Raw genomic sequence first — 22703 nt, 5'->3', positions numbered from 1 at the left:
ATGGGCTTGTTTTCACTCCATGCTCTGCTCTCTCAACATAAGCCACCCTTTGAACACAGGAGGAGGAAAGGGAGACAAAAGAGGATGAGAAAAATTCACTGACACTGCGACAAGCCTCTAGCTCCTGCTGACTACACAGTGCTAGTTCTGTGCTTAAAGCAGAAAGATGAGAACAACAAAACAGAGTTGGCCCCAAAAGAAAGTATCACTTGAAGAGCTCTCCAAATTAACACAGGTGTCTGCTGAAAGGATCTGAAGTTCTGGCTACTGAGCTTATCATTACAAGAAAGTCTTCACACACAACAGATGGATGCATCGACTGTTTTAAAATCCTCTAATTAAATTGTAGTTTGGGTTAAAATAGCAGAAAAGTCCTAATGTTTGCCAGAAACCAGACATTGGAAGAAAAGCAGCAGTTATTGATCCCCTCCAGGATAACAAACATCTTCATCTCTGAGCTGCAGCAAGGCAGCTGCCAATTAACTGGCAGCCTTGGTGAGAGGAATATGGCTGATCTGTAAAAATAAATCCCACAGCTCAATAATATGGGATCACAGGACCTCTCTGACCACTGAAGAAGCCAATTTGCTATAAGAAGGGTTAATGGCATAGGTAACATCCCAATACTTGCATTTTCTAAGTCTTAAGGATTTGCATGTCCTTCCCTCCACCTCCTAGAAGAAGGCATTGGTGACATACTACTAAAGGCTGGCATGCTTGGACAAGCCTCTGGTTTTAGCCTCGTTGGTGCTTCTCTCACATAGAGAAGAACAACCTGACCCAACTGTCCCCCATCACTTGCTGCACCGCTTATACTTTGTGAGCTTAACCTCGTGAAGCAATGCAGGAGAGAGCCTCAAGGCCTGCACAGGAGGCAGGACAGACCAGGGAGGACAGTGCTCAGGACATAGCCTGCCAGTAGCAAACTACTAACTGTGTGTAGGCCCAGGTCAGGAGTCTCTCACTCACCTCAGAGCCAGGATGGTGGAAGCAGGAGGAATCACATCAGGAAAGCAGAGACGTAGAAGGATGGTACTGTAAGTACTACATGGGACACATCAGTTAAGTTCAGTTTAATAGTTTTCTGCTCCCCTCCTTTGCTGTTTCAAACTTGAAATGAAACCATCTAAGTCATCACTACTACTATAAAAACACTGGCATCAAAGGGACTAGCACAGGTAGTATTTCATACTTTGTCAGGCTCTCCACAAACATGGGGTAGTGTTACTGAGTTGATGAGTTAATCATGTTATAAAACACAAGCCTGATAGGTAGGGTAGAAACTCCCTTGCTCCAGGAATTTTGGAAACACTAGTACAATGCCCCTTCCTGAAAACCTGGACATATTTAGCTTTTAAATGCATTAAATTACCAGATTTCTCCTGTGCTTAAATTAGATGTGAATTAGTACTTTCAGCAAGTCATTTAAGGCCTGAACTTGCAAATATAGAAAAGCTCAGGGGAAATACAGACCCAAGACTCTGGGCACATACAACACTTCAAAGGTAGTATAGGTTTGCAAAAAGAGAAAAAATTACTCCAGCATATGGAGGAAATTGTGTTATTACTCTCTAATCAGGAGTAGCTAGTCTGCATTTTTCATTTGATGGCATCCTTCCATCATGGCCTTAAACAATCTCACAGGGCTGCTGCTGAATAAGAGAGATATTCTATATCAGAACTGACTGCAGTTCTGAGTTGGGTGTACAATGGTGTTGTTCATGATGCACACAGCATTCATTGATTTCAGTTTATGAAGTATTTTTATTGGTTTCAAGGATAGACACTTCAGTCCTGCAAGAAGTCTTCTATATGATGCCTTAAAAAGGAGTTGAGTACAGATTCCATTCTGTATAGCTTCCATCTGGATTTCAGCATTGCCTAAGCTCAAAGCATGGGCACATTAAAATACAGAATTCCATTATATTATAGCAGCAAAAAAAAGTTAGCACCAAGTCACAGCATTAGTGTATGAATCATGCCTGCAATTATACACGCTTAACCAGTGAAATAGAAACCTTCTGTGAGCTACAAATGACCTCAGAGGTTCTTTTCTCTCAATTAAAAAAAAAAAAAGTATCAACAGCTTCTTTAAAAGAACTTCCTTAGCCTCTAGCTATAGAGAAAAAAACTCTGGTGTTTGCATGTCAATCAAATGCTGCACTTTTATTCATAAGAGTATTCAGTGCAAACTTTTGATGTATTCTGAAAGTCAATAATTTTAAAAGAAAAGCAGTCTTCCATACATATGAAGAAAATTCCAGCTTTTCTTCAGACTCCTCAGTCTCGTTACTGCTAATGAGTTGTAGCACAACTCCAGGAAAGCTGCTTGCCAGGAAAATCAGAACCTGACATCTCTGTCTCACAAATGACCTTCTGTAACTGTCCCACGATGTAAAGCCATGATGTGCACATTTCAAACACTAAATAAAAGCACTGAGTAGGAGAAAGCCGCAAACCAGAATGGTCAGCCTTTACCACATTTTTTTTTTCTTTCCCCACGTAGCTGCATCACCAAGGTTGTGACTGTTCAGCTGAAGTAGATAAGTGTTTCCAAGGATTACAGAAAACTATTTGTGCCCTCCTCTCCATTTTAGCGTGGTGCCATCCTCCTAAAACACTGCTTCACTTCAGGTAGGGTGAGGTGTAAAACTGATGCTTTATCCAAGATGCTATAGCTCACAGCAAAGTTGAACGTTTTCAAGCATACATTTAGTCTTGTACTAAGAAGGAAATAAAGCTTAGTGCACAAAGATCAAATAGTAATACCATTCCCTTGCTTGCCTCATTTCATTTTTAAGCTTCAGGGGTGCTTTTTTTCCCCCACCGTAGTGTGTATTTCAGGTGTATATTTTTTTTTCCCACTGAAGCATGGGTACAGCATATTAACTACCACAGTATACCTCTCCACCCCCTGTACTACTTAATAATATGCCTGCTCTGCATCAGGGAGGTTCAGGTAAGGTTAGAAAATGGCTTGCTCTACCTGCCTCCTTGTCTTGTAGGGAATGTTGTCAAGCTTCTGAATTCTATTTATGAATGCCTTTCTTTCCAGCAGCTGCAGAGCAAGGCCTAAAGAGTTATTCTATGAGCTACTTAGTTTTAAAACACTTTCTGCTAAAACCTCATGGAGTTTTAAAGACAGAAATGTTATCTATTTCTGCAGTGCTCACACAGATGGATAGCATGTCTGGCTGAAACCGAGCCCAGTCACAATGTCTTTGCTCTATCTGGTCACATCTGATAGAGAGCTGAACCTAAATATGTACATCAATGGTGAAGTAGAAGGATGTGAGGTTTTTATTTATCAGGTAAATCAGCATCTGAACAGAAGTTTCTAAATAGCAATAAAGTCATACATTGCCTGTCACCTTTAAATACTATGCAATTTTGTTCTTTAGATTACAGAAGGAGAAGAGCGACTCATACAAATATTTCCTACATCCTTGGACAGTACTACAAATAAAGCACTAAGCCACACAGCAATAATTTGTTGGCATCAATAATCACCCATAGGGTAAGTCTTTCCTAAGCATCAACTATGGAAAAAGGAGCTGTACACATACAAAAAGTTGGAAAAATACTTATAAGTAGCATCTTTTCAAGAAAGAGAAAAACACTTAACTAGTCAAATAGACTCAACATAAAAGATAGTAAGCACTAAACATGAACTGAAAGACTGCAGTACCCTAGATTAGAAACTAATCCAAAACCAAAATCATAGGATTATTCTTGATAGGTTATAAATCTGAATTGACAAGCACAGAGCTTGCTTAAAGGTGGTCAGTTTTCCAGCAATGCCATACTTCCGAAATGAAATTACCTTGTTAGACAAGGACCTTAGTGGAATGTGTTATGACGCTTTTCTGGGGACAATTTGCTTCCACTGAGGACAGAACCTTTGTTTGTGACAGGATAAGGCTGCCCACAACACCTAACTAGTGCCCATGACTACACATTTCAGTTGTCACATGGAGACAGATGCTCAAGTGCACGTCCTGACTCCTTCATCCAGGAACTTTAACTCAAGACTCAAAGAAAACAGCTTAAACATATAATACTTTCTCTGGCCTCTGAGAAATGTCAAAATGTGTGTCAAATATAGAACAAACACTCTACAGCCTTACAATGCTTTGTAGAGAGACATTTTCTGCACACCTGTGCTCTTACTTTCTGCAAACGCTAACAGGTCCCTGGCAGTTTTTGCTATGAGGAAACTAGCGCACACACTGTACCCAAATCCACTGTTGAACAGGAAGTAGTAAGAAAACAATGTTTTTAACAGCCGTGTACATGGTGAGACAAGTGGTTTTATCTGCTTACCAGATACTACTTTAAACAGAAAGATGGAACCACAACATTGTTAAGCTGAAAGCTTTAGAAGTTGAGTGATTCAGACCAAACTCACTACCCCAATGTATCACTGACCACTTTTAAAGAACTATCTTCATAGCCACTATTTCAGGTCTTCATCTGAACTTAAATGCACACGGGTCAGATCTAAGATGTCTCACTAGTGCTCAGCTGCACTGCAGAGCTGTCTTGGCTTATTGGCAAACGTGTAACCACAGAGATTGAGGCAGGCTCATGCATTTTTTTTTTTTTTATTTCCTCATTAATGCCTGTGACTTTGCAAACTTATGTCCATGAACACGCCCCTTGACTCCCAGTGCTGTGGTACTCCTACTGCCCTCCAGCAACTGTGTCATAACAGGGGAACAACATCCCTCAGGGATAAAAAGCAGGTAGGATATTAGAGGAGAAAACAAGGGGGCTCAAATGCTTTTACCTGCATTGTCATGGCAAGGAGAGGTGGGAGAAGAAGCATATACAGAGGAGTCTGACTTCTAAAACATACCCCCAACCAGACAGCCTACCTTAGGTCTCCAGCAGCTTTTAAAGAGCTCAGAAGTTTTGCTGTGTCCAAAAGAGGGATTAGGCCAAAGCCCAGTTAAGAGCCAACATTAGTCGTGCTGTGATAACAAAGGTTGTATGTCAAGGGAGAATTACAAAAATACTAAAACCAGGTAAGTGGATTATAGCAACTTTACTAGGAAATTCGTTCTTCTTGTGCCTATCGAAAGAAACACCACCAGAGATTACATCTCTCAGAATACAGCAGCTGTCTGAGCAGAAAATAAAATCCACTGAATTCAGTGAAAAGGCCACACTTCTACAGGTTTTGGATGAAGGGGCATCTGTTCTTTTTGCTCTGAGCTAGTCGTGCAGAGACTCTGCTCAGCAATTTCACATCATGCAACACAAAAAACCCCACCCAAAGCTGCAAAAGTGTGCAGTGTTAGCTTTCAATGGAAATTTTGACAGTGCAGAATTACCAAGATAAGAAGTTTTCTCTTGCTACCTCTCTTAACAGTCTTTGATAATAAGGTTTTGTAACATTCGGAAAAAATAACCTGTGGTTTCCCCACAGGAAACCCATGATATTGCTTGTAATAGGAGCCTTAATTTCAGGGGCTATTAATGGGGTAACATCGAGTAAACATTGGTTTAAGATAAAACAATGAAATTCACGACATTGTCTCTAATGCACAAAAGACAATGATTAACTTTACCATAAGTACAAAATTCACAGTATTAGTCAGAATCACTCTCTGAAGCATTTGAGGGTGGATTCAAAATTCTCACTCTCCTCTCTCCTCTGTAGCGTTGTTGCTAATTTATATTTACTATAGATGTAGCACCAGGTCTGCGCCTGCAACCTAAGCAAAGAGCCACGTGCTAAGGTTAAAAGAATAGTTCTACTTCCTTGATGTGTTCATGAGATTAGTGTCAGAGTAGACACCACTTTAGCACGAGCTCATCTCAAAACATTTGCTATAGTTGCTTTCCCCAGCGAGTCAGACAAGATTTACGATTAAAAACATATTCCCACTTCAAACAGAGAGGTCATTTACATCTTGCATTTTTTAAGACTACAACCAGTCTCTCTGTCTTCTATTCCTTACAAAGGGGTTTTCCACGATACCATTTAGCATCATAAATGATATAAATTTCTAAAAGAAAGGCTTTAATATGAGTAGTGATAGAGAAAGTAGGCATTTGAGGCCTGATTCTATTGTCAGCTGTGCAGTTTATTTTGTCTTCCGGAAACTAGAATAAGTACGCATTCTGAGGTCTTAGAAAAGTACAACTTGCTGGTGACATGCATATATTGCAAAAATGTACTGAACTGAATGAGTTCTTAAGTAAATAAGAGATGTTGATTTATCAAGTCAAATGCATTAGAACCTTGTGCTAACTACCTTTTAATTTCGTCTTTTCTCTGACTACACTTGAAAAATTTTATATTCTTTTTTAACATCCGCTTTCTAAGAAACTGATAAGACAGTCCCCAGAAGTCTTCTTTTAGAGGCAGAGCAAAGACTTTCTCACTTGAAAACAAGGAGAAAAGAATCAAGGGGGCTTTTTGATTTCTTGGGGAGGAAGAAAGAGGAAATACAAACTGTGAAATGACTTTCAGATTGATCAGGCTGAAAACTTTTTTTTTTTTTTTTTTTTTTTTTTTAAGTTTTCAGTTGCATGTAGCAAATTCCAGGCTTGGAAGGGACTGCTGAGAACTGCTGTGGATTGCAGCCACCATAAAAAGTTCCATCCTGCCACAGTTCATCCAGAACCAGAAAAGTACTTTAAACATATGTATTCCAGTAACGGTCTTGCTTTTGGAAACTTGCTGACATCCTCTGGGTCTCTGCAGTCTTTCCTTGGTCAGCCATTGCCTTAGCTCCATGTTTTGTGGCAACATACAGCGACCTCATCATAGAAATTGGATATATATATATCTACCATGTTTAGCTGCTGTCCCATATCTCCTTCCCCAAAATTGTTTACTATACAAGTTTAACAAACTTCACAGTAAGTGTGAGTTCCCTATAACATGAGTACTATATGAGTACTATGAGTACATTCCCTATAACATGAGTACTTAAAAGACAAGTACTGCAAGGACTTCTAATTATTCCATTCTGTAGATAGCACCACATATTTTCAAGACAAAAATGAACAAACAAACAAAAACATTTGTAACATATTACTTAATCTTTTGTTTTGTTTCTACACTAATATCAAATTTAGAAAGACTCAGTTAAGCCCAGAGAAAGAAATTTGATATCAACCCTCTCCCTTCCCAAGTATGGCTTCCCTTCCAAACATCATCTTTCATGCCTACTTTGGGATTCTCCTGCCTGCCTTTCCCTAAAGCAGCAAACAAAATAATACTTTGTAAGCTTTTCATTATTTTTTCAACTGCTCCCTCACTCAGATTCACTTGATCATTCAAGTCTTCTGCCAAACCCTACTGTTTGTCTGACTCTATTTGAGCACAGACTTACTCCTTCTTATATGCCTGTGCATAACCATATTTAATAGTACTTCATTTACCATTTCCAAGAACTTGTCTAGCAAGAACCATTCCCAAACTAGTCAGTTGTCTATTTGATGTAGAATCATATCTTGGAGACACCAGCAGCATATATTTACCAAAGATCAAATAAGTAGGTAAGCGGTCAGAGATACTTCCCCAGAATATGCCCCCAGCAGTTTACAGCTCAGGGACTTTCAAAAACAGAGGAAACATCTTTGTACACAATAAATGTGCATGGAGTGACATTATGTCATGTCTTTCTAAAATTAGGCACAATTTATCCTTGTCTTTGTTATCCTGAATAACAAAACTTTAAGCAGACGGCTGGTTCTCTCTCTCTCTCTTTTTTTTTTTTTTTTTAACCTTAACACAGATATAAAAGACAGGAAAGTGAAGTAAGAAGTAATATTCACAATGGATTTTAGGGCCTGCAATGAAGAATTTCTTGCTGTCTAACAGATCTTGCAGTCTGTTGCAGGCTGTCCAGCAGAGCACATCATACTCATGTCTAATCCAATAGACTTCACTCCTGTGACCAAAGATGCTACTGTACAAAGATTTGCTCTTGGAGAACAGATTTATTAACATGCTACCAGGGCTACGAACCTAGAAATCCCCTACTGTATTCTCACTGTTCACCTATGCATTATGGCTCTAATTATCTCCAAAGGAGTTTATTACTTGTAAGCTTCTTGTTCAGGCTGGTAAACATTTTATTCTGAATCCTCAGCAGATCTCAGTTTTACTCCTCACACTCTTAGCTGAGAAATTAAGCAACTGTCTCCATTTATTAAATATGTATTTCCCACTCTCATCAACTTCCCCCTCAAATAAAGATTCTTTGTCTTTACAAGAGGTCTCTTTCCGAGTTGCATACTCTCATAAGGTGGCTTCACAGCACTTCAGTTCACTTGAGCCTACGACATGGAACTACTAAAGGCAGTTGTTATAACTAGTTGAGTTCTTTTACTTCCCTAAGCTCATGATAAACCTTTTACTTTCAAAGGTATCAATTGTGGTCACCATTTCATAAAAAATGTATCTTTTTCCCTGCTGAAAGCCAAGGTTTAAACCACATATCATAGTATGTTTCACTTTTTGAAAGGAACTTTTATTGAAAAATGGAATATAGAATTAAATGGGATGGACCTATGCTTTTTGATTTAACACTGAGAAAGTAAGTATCTGTAATTTTGATTCTACTGACATTTATAAGTAAGGTGTCTAAACTCAGTTGCTGGCAAACACCAAAGCTATAACCATTTAAAAATGTCATTTTTCATGCAATTTTTCATCAAGATAATTATAAACTCAAAAAACTTTTTAATTATTTCTATATTAATGTCTCATAATCAATGCACCTCATTCTGATAAAGCTGTGAGTAGTTAAGAGTCTTATTTGCCTTTGGATTCAAATGGAAGAGTATGTCATATTAAATAAGACTAACCTGCACCTGCACATTCAAAGAAGATGCTAAACCAGTAAATTATTTCTTAAGCATTAATCTAAGGCAGTTAATATAAAAATAATATCCTGAAGTAATAACACCCCAAATAAACTTATACTGCCAAGATTGTTTCCTCCTATAAGAGCCTTTCTCAAAGACAAACATTTTACATTGCTCCTTAGATTATAGTGAGGACATTTTCAATTTATGTATTCCAAAAAGACAAACAGTCATGTAATTCACCTTTTTTTCTTAACCAACGCTTCCTACTTCTACATTATGCGTAATTGGAGATAAAACCATTTGCTCTGAAAACAAACAAACAAAAAAGCACACAAACCCTCAAAAAGTTAAAAGACAGCCTCTTCAACAGTGATCTACATGCAAGCTTCCTCTGGAAGAAGCTACTGCAATTCTGAGAATAACATGTCTTTTCTAGCCAAACACAGGCATGTTTTGCTAAATTAAAAAAAAAAAAAAGGACAAAACACACACAGTAAGACACATGCTGATTTACCCTCTTTTTCCACAACTGTTTTGAGTTGTAAGCTCAGATTCACAGACATTAAAGAACAGAGGGAGCATATTACGATATCTTAACCTGACCTTCCAAATCTGGCAGTGGTGTAATTTCTGCATCATGCCTCTGTGTTGTCTTACTGGCTAAACTGTAGGCTCTCTCGGCGACGGACTTCCAGACTTGGTTTAGAAACCTCAAGAAGGAAAGAGTCAAATAGCACTCCTATGTAAAATATTTCTGTAATTGAGTTTAACAGGCATCCAAAATACTTTTGTTGAATTCAACGTAGCACAAACAGGAAGCCTTACAGTATGGGTCTCATATAAATATTACCATAGTAGGTTTTTATCACATAAAATTGAACTAATAGTCCTGTACATGCTCCGTACATGCTCTTCTGTGGCAAGACAGGTGGTTATTGTATGCAAGTGCACATATGAATATTTTATTCCCTCTCAGAGGCGTACACTCAAGGAGACTGTCAGTTTGCTAGTAAAGTTGTAAAAGCCTGAACCACATTTCCTGTCTGTAAGAATGCAGGGGAAGAAAAGACTAGAGACTTTTAAGACTGATGGCAACTCTGGAGATAGATTTATGCTGTCAGATCTGAAATAAAAGCACATCCAAGGTCTGCCAACATAACATAACTTGTTTTCCTGTTGGATAAAGAGACGGGGTGTATTCCTAAAAACAACAAAACCAGGTGAGTCGTGTCTTTTCAGTATTATAAATTTGGAAAAAAAAATGAACAGTAGAAACATACTTCAGTTGATTACCAGTCCTTCAAGAAGGTTGCCCTTTGTGCTGAAGTTAAATTATTAAGAACATATAAACATAATGATGAGGCTGAGTCATCGTCAACAGCTTAAACCTTCATTAATCTTCAGCTAAGTGGGCAAAAGCACTAAGGTTTGTTAATGAAGACTAAGCATTGACATCAATTTTATTCTTAAAATATTTACTGAGCATAGGACTTCTTATTTTATAGTGTGCTTCTTTCCTTCTGAAGTATGAAGTTGGTATCTTACAAAGCAATTAGTTATGCATTAATTAATTGCATCTTAACGAATCCTTTCCGGAGAATTAATCCTGTCTTAAAAGCTCACACAGGTGGAAGCATTATTAATGTTAATTTAACATTTATCAGTCTTTTAATGGGTTTCTTTTTGGCAGGGGTCATTGGTACAGAATATTATTTACCTCACCATTTAATAGGAGAGGGAAAAAATAATTTTGTTTAATCTTTGACAAATTTACAGACAGAAACAATGAGAAACAAACTATTTTGTGCTCCAGCTTATCTTCTAAAATTTGGTAGTGATCAAAGTAATTAATCTGCTAACATGAATAATGAGTTGATACAATAGATGGCAAGACAGCTCTTGCTAGATAGGTATCTATATTCCCCACCTCTTGTTCCTTTTTTGTAGGAAAGTACAGTAGAAGGATGATATACTCCTGTTACCCTTTGTGACAAATTCTCTGAATAAAATACATTAGAACAGGAAGGAACAGAGCTTAATACTTCTACTATTTATACATACGCTGCTAGGAGAAAACACATCTATTTCTAGCCCCAAATTGCTGAATCTGGTCTGTTCCACCAAAAGGTAAGTAGGATAGGATGTACGATAGGATAGTAGGAAAGAATGATTATGTTAATTCCTTCAAGTTGCAGTAATTGCAGAATTCACCCAGGAAAGGCTAGGGTGTTTCAATTTTGTCTGTTCTTTTTTGTCTGTTATCCCCACCCTTATTACAGTAGAAGGGACTCTGCAAACCTAGGAAAAAGTCAACAAATGTTTATTTATTCCCGTGTCCTGTATTTGTTGGTGCAGACAGTCATCAAGAGATTTAAAAGGGAGAAAAAGCAAAAATAACTGTCTTTGGAAATAGTTTTTTTTTCCCTGTATTTTGTTGTGTGAATTTACTATAAAGATTTGGGTAACCCCATCCCTAAAGTCACAAAAGTAGAAATAAATAAATAAATCATCCAGATGGAGTAAACAATTACCTGAGGCAGATACTCTGCTTGGATGGACATCCAGTTTGATGCTGTTTCCAAACTAGAATGAAAGAACAGCAGAATAAGAATGTACCAATAATACTAGAGAGATTCTGGTATAAGGTATTTGAAATACTGGCATCTTTGTAATGATTAAATGTAGTACCACCTCCCAAGTACCACCTCCCAAATGATTAAATGTAGTACCCACCTCCCAGGTTCTCCTGAATTAAAACTAGAATTGTTGCCCTCATGAAACCTTTGGCTATACGATGAACTCTTTTCTTTCACAGCGGAGCACAGTGCTTTAAGAACAGCTTCAGTATGAGCAAGTGACTATTGCTCTTAGGCTTAGACTATTGCAGAAAACTCTGATGGAAATTAGGCTTATCCTATTAGAATAATAGTGTACTGTCCGTAGGGGCCTATTTTTTCCTTAGGACATTTTTCCCAAAGATATAATTTTTTTTTTTTTTTTAATCAGTTTGAAGGTAATTGAGTGGAAATGTTCCGAACACTGTTCTAAGGGTTCTTAAGAATAAATATGTAATTTCAGAATGGTAAATCTAGTTTTGCTACATTTGACAATAGATGATTTAGAATTAAAATTAGAGAATGGAATAAAACTATTTCAGAACACTCTAAACTATAATTAAACATCTCTTGCTGTCTATCTCTCAGTCTCCACCCGCACTTGCCTTACTTTTTTTCTTTAGCACAACCAGTTAGCTGTCACATATTGCATCTGCTATCATAACATAAAGAGAGAGCAGCGTAGTTATCTGAGGAGACAAACTGTTCTTCAAACAAGTATTAGCTTTCCTTCTACCACTGCAGTTGTCAAAGTAGTAAATATTTGAATAATGCAATTATAAATGTAAATAGCTAGCATATTGGCAACAAATATAAATGTAGTAAAAGAACAGCTGGGGGACAGCTGGGAGTTGTATATCTGTAAATCTGAGATATAAAAAAAAATCTCTTGTATTTTGTACTTGAAAATTAAGATTAACTTGAAACTGACATTAGAAAACCATAGTCCAAACACAGAGGCACTCCTGTGTGTCTGATCAAGGCCTTTACTATGGTTTTATGGGGTAACTGAAAATTGATTTTATTTCTGAAATATAAATAGGGTTGTCTGAAAAACAAGTAGCTCATATTGCAAAGGTAAGAGAAAAAAATAAAAAAGACATTTACATCACATACATGTTTGTGTATGTATATAGGTAAAGTCACATATTCTACTGAAATACAAGCAGATGTTTAAATTGACATTTTGGGAAATCAACTTTAAAATAAATTAAATAATGATAAATGAAACTGTTGTTTTCTACCTTTCCCCAAACCTATGCAAGTTTCTAAACTAAGTATAAGAAAGACCTGTAGCTTGTAAAATTTAAAACATTGGTACATTTTATTAGAAATAAAAGTTGTTTTGTTAGAGTATTTCAGAAGTTCTAGAGAAGTGGAATTGCCCAAATACTGTAGATCTTAAACTTGAAACTGAAATGGAAAACAACTTTTTTTCCAACATCAACCATTTTCCAGTCAGCGATTCAAATATAACTCAGAAGTTGAAATATGAAAAAAAGCTTGTCCACAAAAATTTGGTTACCTCTTCCACATTAATTAAGAATTCTCCTTTTTCTCTGGAAACACCATGGAAAAAGAGAACTCCTAAAACAGACCAATAAATTATAGCCTTCAATACCTAGAAAAAGGTAGAAACTCAGATCCAAGTTGTATATTTGATATCTACTCCCTGTTTTTATTCCAATGAATCACAGGGTTTTTGTTTCTATCACAGGTACACGTGCCCTTCTCTCAGGCCACAATACTGTTTTTGCTCGCTGGACAAAATACAGTCTTAGGAAAAGCATTAATAAATGAACATAAGAAAAATGGAAGGCAATCACTTCACAAAAGATAGGACAGAAGAAGAAGGAAGGATGATTATTATTATTTAGAGTTGGACTACATTGAGACTTAAAATTTCCTGTCTTTGGCATAGACTTCTTGTAGTTTTGGGCAGGTTGCACAGGATGCAAATTTTTTATAGTGACTCATTGTACAGTAACCCGGTTCCAAACGCTGGTTACTCTTGATGTTATTACCTCTTCTCAAGGTGAGATCTCCATTTTTCTTAATTCCTCCTCTGGAAAATGGGAATAACATAGCGTTATATCATGGTGTTTTGTCTCTTGTAATGAATGTCTCATTCACGTAGCTCATTGCAAAAAAGTGCCTCTCAACATGACGTGTTATTGCAGTAATGGAGAGCCCTCAAATAACTTTTCTAGAACTAAACTAGGAGAAAAGAAAGGAATGGAAATTGGATATTTAGTTTGAAAGGATGGATAAATGGCCACTGGAAGGACTATGTGGAATAAACAGTTACAAAGCTGTCAGGAATTTACAGATTATTTGCTCTGCTTTGTTCCTTTAAAAAAGAGAGAGTCCAGATCAGGAAGGAAAAGTGCTACATAGAAGTCTACGTGACAATTTCTCACTAACAAGGATTATCTTATCTTGTTTAATCATCGTAAGAACATCTGTGGATTGGAATTAAACAAAACTAAAAGAGTCTTTCAACACTAGTGTAATTAGGGAACAAAAACCAGAAGGGGCATTTTCTAAGGTGAGCTGGAGTCAGTGAGCCAAGGAACAAAGCTCTGTCTTCTCAATAGGAGTAAATGCATTGGTGCCCCTGCAACATGTGAATGTATAGTGATGCATTCCTTTACTCAGCTTTCCTTTAAAAAGTAAACAAAACATTAAGCCCCTGAAGGAATCCAGCTATATCAAAACCAAATAGGAATATTACGGACCTGACTGAATCTCATGCTGCCAGTGTCATCTAACCTCTGCTCCAGCTACCTTTTTTTTTTTTTTTTTAAAGACAATTAGAAAAACACTTTCAAAGCTATTCATTGAGTTTTTTTTTTTTTTTTTTTTTTAAGCAATGTGTGATTTTTACTCCATTTTACAGGCAAACTAGTAGCCCAGCCTTTGGTTGATTTGCTATGAAACCACAGCTCTGTTAACAGTTTATGAACGTTTTCTTGTTATTTAGCATCTGGTTTTGATATTAATTATATAGCTCATAGAGCAATGGCTGCCACAGAATAAACAATAAAAAGGCTTGAATTACAGAAAGCAAAAATCAACCAAACACAAAGAATACAGTGTAATTGTTAGACAATACATAATATAAAATGATTTTCCTTCAGTTACAGAAATGGAATGCCACCCTTCTGTCTGGGGAGTTTTGGCCTTTCTGAGTCTGGCTCTGATTGTTTCATTGATACTGAATATTTCACACTATATGAAAAAGAAGCAAGAAAGTAAGTAATGTTGTCTCTGTAAGGAAAGGAATTTGACTGTTTAAAAGCACCTGCAGAGAAAGCTATCATTTCTGGGAGATGTCAAGCCAAAAGATTTATACTTTTGAGTCTTAAAGTTATTCTTTGGCAAGAATGATTCTAGCTGTGAGGGTGTAACTTTTAAAATTTTTAGAAGAATCAGGTAAGATTACAGAGTGATTATTACCTGTCCAACCCACTGCTAAAAACCACTATCCAAATCTGTCCTCTGATGACAAATCAACAGAAAATGTACAGGGTGAAGAACTTATTTCTGGTTAATGTTTTATTTTTATAGTGTACTTTTAAAGTCATTAATTGCTTTTTTTTTTTTCTTTAGGAGTACATTTCATGTTACTTATTTATATTATAACTGTACCTTAATTTAAAAATGATTTTAAGTAGCTGTACTAACATAAAATACATTTGAGAAAATTTGATCCTCCCCAAATTCCCAAATGCTTATTTGAATTTTGGCTTTCATAATTAATTAGATTAATATTGATATTAAGATTTAATATTAATATTTCATAATTAATCAGCTTAATCAGTTTGTTTTGAAAACAAACAAAAAAACTTGCTTTTCATCATGGGATTCTCTCTCAAACCAATGTGTCACTGACAATAAGGAACTCATTTATTTTTTTAGAGGATGACTACAGTCATACTCTGTTTTCAGTTAAAATTAACTTTTTTTTTTTTTTTTTAATGTGATTGACTAAGACAGTCCAACCAATCTTCTGCATATAATTCTATAATCAGTTGTACAATCCTACTGCAACCCTTCAGGAAAACCTGTCTTTACACAGGGAAAATTGTACCTTGTGCTGTATGAATATGAATGGGCAAACACTGTTAGATCAAACTACTTTAAAGGCTTACACACATACGTAATCCACATAAGCAGAAGGTTATTGCTTATAAATTGAAATCACCAAGAATAAGAGAATTGGTATGACTACAGGCTATTAAAAGAGATGTTGGAGTGTTTTGGGAGGGGGAGGAGGGTGTTGCTTCTTTGTTTTATCTTGACTTTTAGTGTTATTAGGCAGATATTTATACGGTGAAAAATCACAGTCATTTACAAAACTAACCTTGAGCAAGGCTGCAGTCAGATTGGCTGATGCTACAGTGTTCTGGTATCAAAGCCTTACCATGGTAAAGTCTGGAGTCCTGGAGCACAAGATAGAAAGTCAGGCATTCCAGAGTTATTAATCAAGCACTAGCAATAAATCTCTTTGTGGCTATTGCCTCTCTGCTTCAGTTTCTTTGTCTGTGGATCACAGGATATCTCTCTTTCAGAGATGGAAGCAATGGAACTAGTAAAAAAATGAACCCTTCATCTTCTAATATAAACACGATGCACCTCCCTAGGCATAGAAAAAGATATGTTAGAAGCAGAAGGAAGAGGAAACAAGAAATGAATCCCATATGTTACAATACATTTTTGGGAGAAGGGATTATATTTAATACACATATATGTTGTGTAACAAAATAGAGCCTGGAAGACTTACTTCTATACAGTGAAATCAGAAGCATTTCGGTTAGGACAATTATCTGAAGCACCCTTAAATAACACATTTCATTTTCTTTCACTTTTTTTTTTTTTTAAAACAAATTTTCTAGCTAAAATGTATAAAGACTACGAAGACAACAGTCCAAGGTAAGAGTGGATAAAAAGTTTCTTTCTGAGAAGGGCAAAGTAAGCAATAAATTATGATAGATGGCTTTAGAGGGGTGACACAGGGGAAAATCCATTATCTCACATGACCTGCCTGGAACTACTGGAGAGCAGGAGAGTTATGAAAAAAAAAAAAAAGTTCTATGAAGGAGGGAGGGAAATAATTTCACACAGGAGAGATGTACTCCAGTCATTTTATCAACAATAAATAACTGCATGTTGATATGGTTATTTTATTTATGGAAGGAAGTACAAGATATTGAGCCAAAACACTATTTATCACTCAAATTCAATGAATCTATTATAATTAAAGAGAACTCTCAGAAAATAATGAGAAATTATAGTCTGATATTTAATACTTGTGGAGCAGTAACTCGTGTGTATTTACTTTTCATAACCTCCTTTTGCACACTGTGTTCAAAAGCCCTAAAACAGTCTGCTTGCACTGGTTCCAGCTGCTGGACAGCTCCTGATCTCTCCCCAGTTTATACTATATTAATGAAATTACTTTAGAAAACAGAGATGGAAGGAGTTTCACCTCAACACAAATATAAGAGGCCCTTGAAACAAAAATACAAAAGCTGTTGTCCTTCTCTCCAAACCAATCCTCAATGACGTGCTTACTTGAAATTGGGAAGTCCCTCCGTTTGTTACTGTCTGTTCAGCTGATTATACCACTGAAAAAAGCAGTCTAAGTTTGCATTACTACATCCTCTTTACAAGTCACAGTATAAGGATGTAATGGGAACAGGATCACACAGTGCTTCACTCTAATGATTCTCATTTTTACAAACATGCTTAAAAACATTTTCAAGAAACACCAGGTAATGGAATACAGAATACCATTAAATATCCAAAGCTGAACTTTGTTTTGGTCTTGTCTAGGTGCATTGACATAAGAATTTTAGTTTAATCATGAGTGCACTTTTTAAAGAACATCCTCCCCAAAAGCACCATTTAGTTCTTTAGCCTGTATTGCAAAGCGGTCTTGGAGGATGTGAACAGAGTTCCCTCCAGATGGAACCAAACTAGGAGCCATGCTCCAGGATTGTACCTCATACTCCAGTTGTTAATTGGATTTCAGTGAATCGAACCAGGCTCGAGCTAAATAGAATTTAGCCCTCCTTCCCAACCACATACAGCTTTATCTATTCCTTAGCAACATTTTTTTTTTGACTCTAAAGGTGCACTCCTGTTGTGCCACACTACTACATTGGGCCTCTTTGACCTTCACCAGCTTCCCCCAGACTTGTCAAATTTAGCTTGCAAAGTGGAGGTTCAGAAGGATTAAGCTACCTCTGCACATGAAGTTGTCATCTGAAAGGGAGCGCGTTTCTGTAGGTTAAAGGAGTTTAGCTTGAGAGTGAAGGCATGTAACTCGACAGTGAACAAATTTATTTTGGTGGTAGAAGGTTCCTTATTACAGCAATCACTATAAATATGAGTAGCAGGATTAGAAAAGTTTGATGTAGTTCTCAAAAGATTATATGGTATGTGAGCCAATAAAGCAAGAAGTTGGTTACACTTACCCATGAAGTCCTTTTTGGGCCACTTTCCACAGTTATCTCACTAAGAGATCATTAATATTTTCAGAACTCCATCAACCAGTAGCTTAGTAGTCTTGAGATTACCTTTATACATACTTAAGTTACAGGAAAGAAGAATTCAATCCTTGGCTAGATGATAAATTTATCTTCAGAATATTGACAGTGCCTTCTCTTCCCCTCCTGCAAATCCAGTGTTATTACCTCCCATTCCCCCAGATATTCTTCGTGTTGTTTTTTAGGTCATATACAATCTTTTACTGTATATTTGTGTAAAATGTTCAAAGCAGAATAGTGGGGTCTTAAATAAAGCTTATTATGTGATTTTAAAATATCTTTCCATTCCCATTCTAGCTATGATGACCATTACACAGAAGATGACCCAGTTTATGGCAATCTCAGTCAGGAAATTTTAGGTAAGCTTCACTTTAAAAACATGTGTCTATTCGGTGGCTATGAGAAATGTGAAGTTAAAAGCAAGATGACTGACACATTCTGTGTTTCTCAGAAAACTTGGGAATCCTTTCCTTTTTAAATTGCTGTAGTAATACCTACTTGGGGTAGAACAGCAAACTAATGTACTGCACCGTTTACAAGACCAGGTCATCTACTGAATAGATCACCTCTACTGATGAATATTTTGGTATGTGAAGTTATCCCCAGCTGAAGATGTTCTAGCAGTCTAAAACTATGTCCCTTTAGTGCATAACAAGAAGCTTATCATCCACATGAATAGAACATTATTTTCCATTTTAGAGTGCCTGTGCCTGAATTTCTAAGCTACTCTGTAAGCAGAGTAAGAGGGAGAGACTTGTGTGTCACTTCAAAACAAGTGAAGCTTCTATCAAAGTAAATTGGTGGGAGTAAAGGGGTGGGGTTACTTCTGCCAGGGGGATTTGTTAACTGGATTTTTTAATCCTCAGTAAGATGTCTTTAATAACATTTTTCTACTTTGGTAAATTATAGAGGAATGTTGTTACGAGCAGATGAAGTCCCAGCCCCAAGTGCCAGTTAACCAACTACAGGTATCTTCAATTTTAAATTTGGATATCTGAATTAGGGTAATGTGGTCTGTCTCAGAGTTTTTGTGGTAATCCCATGACAATAAGTAACTCAAATTCTTACACTGCTCATCACAAAAGTTACCATGCTTGAGTGTTTCAGTTCATCAGGAAATTTAAGCACAGACTTGACACTTAGTTCAGTCTAGGCCATTAATAAAGGAAGCAGCAGAATTATGGACTGCTCATTTCTAGCCATATGGCATAATAAAGCTCAGTCACAGGCATGCAGATCAGGCTCAATTAAGCATGCATCTACTGCCATGGTTTGTATGAAGAATTGTATTTGTTTTGGACATCAACCAAATGAAAACATAAGTTGCATCACATGGTAATCATGAGTTTGACTAACTCTCTCCTGCCCAGCACAAAAATCTATGCCTTAACAAATGAAAGACAACTGATTTTCTATTGATTTTTATCTTGTTGTTACTTGGATACCTAAAAGCATACAAGCTTCTATTGAAATTTGTCTGTAATTGAAGCATTCCTAGTATCAATTTTTTGAATTGATTTCCACGTATTTCATAAGGAGTTATTTCCAGCCTCTCTCTCTCAGGATACTTCCAGGGGGAAGAAACATGCTTTCTTATCTAAAGATCTGTTAACATAAACTTCACAGAAACAGAATCGTCTATGAAAATTCCAATGCCAAAAGCACTTAACAATTTTACTTCAAAAATGTATAGAGAGTAGCAGTGGATACACACACACAACATACATTTTGCACTTGAAATCAGATGAGATATAGAACAAAGAATCGCCCATCGTCTGTTTTCCGCACAAAGCCTGCAAAAACCGGTCGCGAACAATGCTGTTCTAATAGATCAAATGGGGGAAGAAAAGCAGATCAAACAATGCCTTGCATCGCAAAGAACTTGGGCTGATTATATAAGCTATCCTTATTCCCATAGAGGGAATAATACCTTAATTATTTATTTACTTACTGCCATTATTCCAAGAACATGAGTCATTTACCACTAGGTTATGTTGGTCTGTTTTCTGTGCTGCCATAGCTTAATCATTTGTACTTTCAATTAGTTCATTTACAGCTAGTTTGTGTAAGCTTCAGCCCCTCCCAAATAACAATACAGACATACTGAAAGCCTTAGACGTAATTTTAAATCAAGCATGAGTACTGAATGTTAAATGCAAAGTGAATTTCCTTCCAGGTGGAGCCTGACCATCAGATGTGTTATGCCTCACTTGATCACAGTGTCAAGGGAAAACGCAGAAAACCAAGGAGAAAAAAAGACCCTTCAGCAGAGGATGAAGAAAGATCATCCAAACCCACCATTATCACTTCAAAAGTTAGCATTTACCTCAACAGTGATCAGCTGGCTGCTGAAAATACTGTAAACATAGAAGCCATTCATGATGATCCCATAAGACTAATGGGTTTGATTCATACATCAAATGGAGAGAACATCTGAAGTAGCTTCATGAACCAAATATGCAATCACAAAGTGAGATCTGCTTTGGATGTTCTGAAGGAACGGTGAATGATTAAAGATTGTATCCTGTCAAACTGACATACCAAACATAGGTGTAAAACAGGTAAGTGAAATGTTCCAGATTGTCTTCCAAGCAAATCTACGGACTAAGCAAGAAATAACTATAGGTCCAAACTGGCATTTTAAAGGACCTGTCCTCCTGAAGAAGTTTTGAAAGGGAATTGTAGGAGCAGTATCACAGCATTCACATGGTATTCAAGTAAAAATTAAACCTTTGTTTAAAACAACCATCAACCTTCAAACAGTCACAAAAGACCTACTCATTTGTGTGTAAGAACTGCTGCACAGTACGACTGTTCTTCTATATAGGTTTTCACAATACTTTTGGAAAGAAATGGTGTTTTGCACAAGTACACTTAAGGATTTAGTTGTTTTCCCAATTAAACACTGATCTGCTGTTCAACATTGTGTACTTCCCAACTGTCAGTAGCCTACGGTGTTAAAGGAATATACTTAAAGCTAATTGGAGAATAATTTAACAACTTGTTTTAAGTAGTACCTGTACATCTAGGAAGATTTAACAAAACTCCTATATATCTTTATTTTCCTTCTGTGAGCAATATCAACATACACCTCAAATCTTCGTTCCTCTACTAACAGTGTTTTATTCATCCTTATTCAAGAATAAGATATTGACAAATGATCTGTACCAATAAATCTCCTGTAGAGGATTTTTTCCTTCTAAAATTATATTTGATATTTAAATTCCTACTGGGTGTTACAGTGCATTTTATCATTTATTTTTTATTTTTTAAGTAGAAAGATTTTTATTTCCTAAGTTATTTACATACTGGTTGCACTCATAAGATGGTAAGATTTTATAGTGAGGATTTCTTTTTGTAGCACATTCTGGGAGCCATTATATAGTAGTAGCAAAAAACAAGACATGCTGATGTACCACGCCTGCCTCTAGGTGTCAGAAAGTTCTGCCTTCTCAAAAAAAAAAAAAGATATTAGTGCCTTTAAAAATCTATGCAGAGCACAGTGCCGAGGAGCTTGAAATGCTCAAGGACATTTGGAGACCTGACAGCATCTCAGGTCCTGAAGGAGACAGCAGCCTCAAAAGCAGTTACAAAAAACAAACAACCTATAGTACAAAGAGCCAACACCTCTGAAAAAAGCAGAAGTGGCTGCCTCTGTCTAGAGATGCAACAAATTTATGAAGAAGAACAAATGTAAGAATGCCTTGACAGTCTGGCCCACATTTAGTTTAGCTTAGTTAACAAATCTCTCTAACATGCCTTAACTTCTATGTTAGACCAAAATGAATGACCCTGTAGACCAAGCTGCTCAGTGTCTTGTGTTAGCATGAACTTTTATGTGCAGAGATCAAATCAATATGTTTGACAATTAGATCCCAGAAACAAGGCAGACTCAGTAGCATTAAACTGACTGTTATCATGGCCACTGACCACATTAACACTGGAGAAACAGGAATAAATACTTGTGAAGAATCAATTAAAAACAAACACATGCACATCACCACTTCAATGGAGCATCATATTAAATGATGACCCTAACTGAAATCCCAAGAAGGGGAAAAAAAACAGAAGTCAAATCCAAAATCCAAAGCTAAACAGCAAAACAGAGCACGAAGTACTATCTTAATTTGATCAGGTTGGAAAGAGTACCTTTTTTTTTTTTAGCAGGGGCAAAGTAAGAAAGAATAAACTAGGTATTTACAAGTTTTTGCATAGCTTCATATATCAAAATAGTTTGAGTAGCATTAATGATATGTAAAATATTTCAATTTAACTGACACCAATCAGATGCAATACTCAGATCTGTGAACCAATCAGAAGTGAAAGCTTTCTTAAACAGCCTCTCCAGTATATAAGGAGAATCCCATGGAGCTGTTTGTCGTTGTTTTTCCAAGACATACATGAAAAAAGGAATGCTATTATTTTCAGTTAGTACAATTTGTGTAAACTTTGTACAAGGGTTGCTATTTCCTAATTTTCTCTCAGCATTTGTACTCTTGATTATGCCTTTCCTCTCAAAATTCCAAGATCAAAGAACTTCTGAGACCGATCATTAGAAAAAATATCAATAGAAATGAAGCATACACTTCTCATCGAGTAAACACATAACAATAACCCCACTGCATAATGTTTTGGTACATTTAGTTTCCTCTGTATACTTAGCCTTCATTGTTCAGTCCAGCTATTTATTTACTAAAATATT

General features: G+C 36.5%; 1 protein-coding gene across 2 annotated transcripts; it reads left to right on the top strand.

Annotated features, from left to right (window-relative positions):
- The first annotated feature begins 9471 nt into the window (after positions 1–9471).
- TRAT1 (T cell receptor associated transmembrane adaptor 1) lies at positions 9472–22343 on the top strand. 2 transcript variants are annotated; one of them, XM_080571554.1, is made up of 7 exons: positions 9472–10052; positions 10780–10959; positions 14588–14701; positions 16346–16382; positions 18299–18360; positions 18911–18969; positions 20178–22343. In XM_080571554.1, the coding sequence occupies exons 3-7, from the start codon at positions 14596–14598 to the stop codon at positions 20436–20438; spliced, it is 525 nt and encodes a 174-aa protein (XP_080427680.1). In that variant the 5' UTR covers positions 9472–10052; positions 10780–10959; positions 14588–14595; the 3' UTR covers positions 20439–22343. The 2 variants fall into 2 exon arrangements, with proteins under 2 accessions (XP_080427680.1, XP_080427679.1); XM_080571553.1 differs by lacking the exon at positions 10780–10959 and having other exon boundaries at positions 9474–10052.
- Positions 22344–22703: the final 360 nt, after the last annotated feature.

The sequence above is a fragment of the Anser brachyrhynchus genome (genome assembly GCF_964034855.1).
Source record: "Anser brachyrhynchus genome assembly, chromosome: 1".
NCBI classification, from domain to species: Eukaryota; Metazoa; Chordata; class Aves; order Anseriformes; family Anatidae; genus Anser; species Anser brachyrhynchus.
Note: the sequence above shows the minus strand (reverse complement) of the source record. Positions and strands in the feature narration are given on the sequence as shown.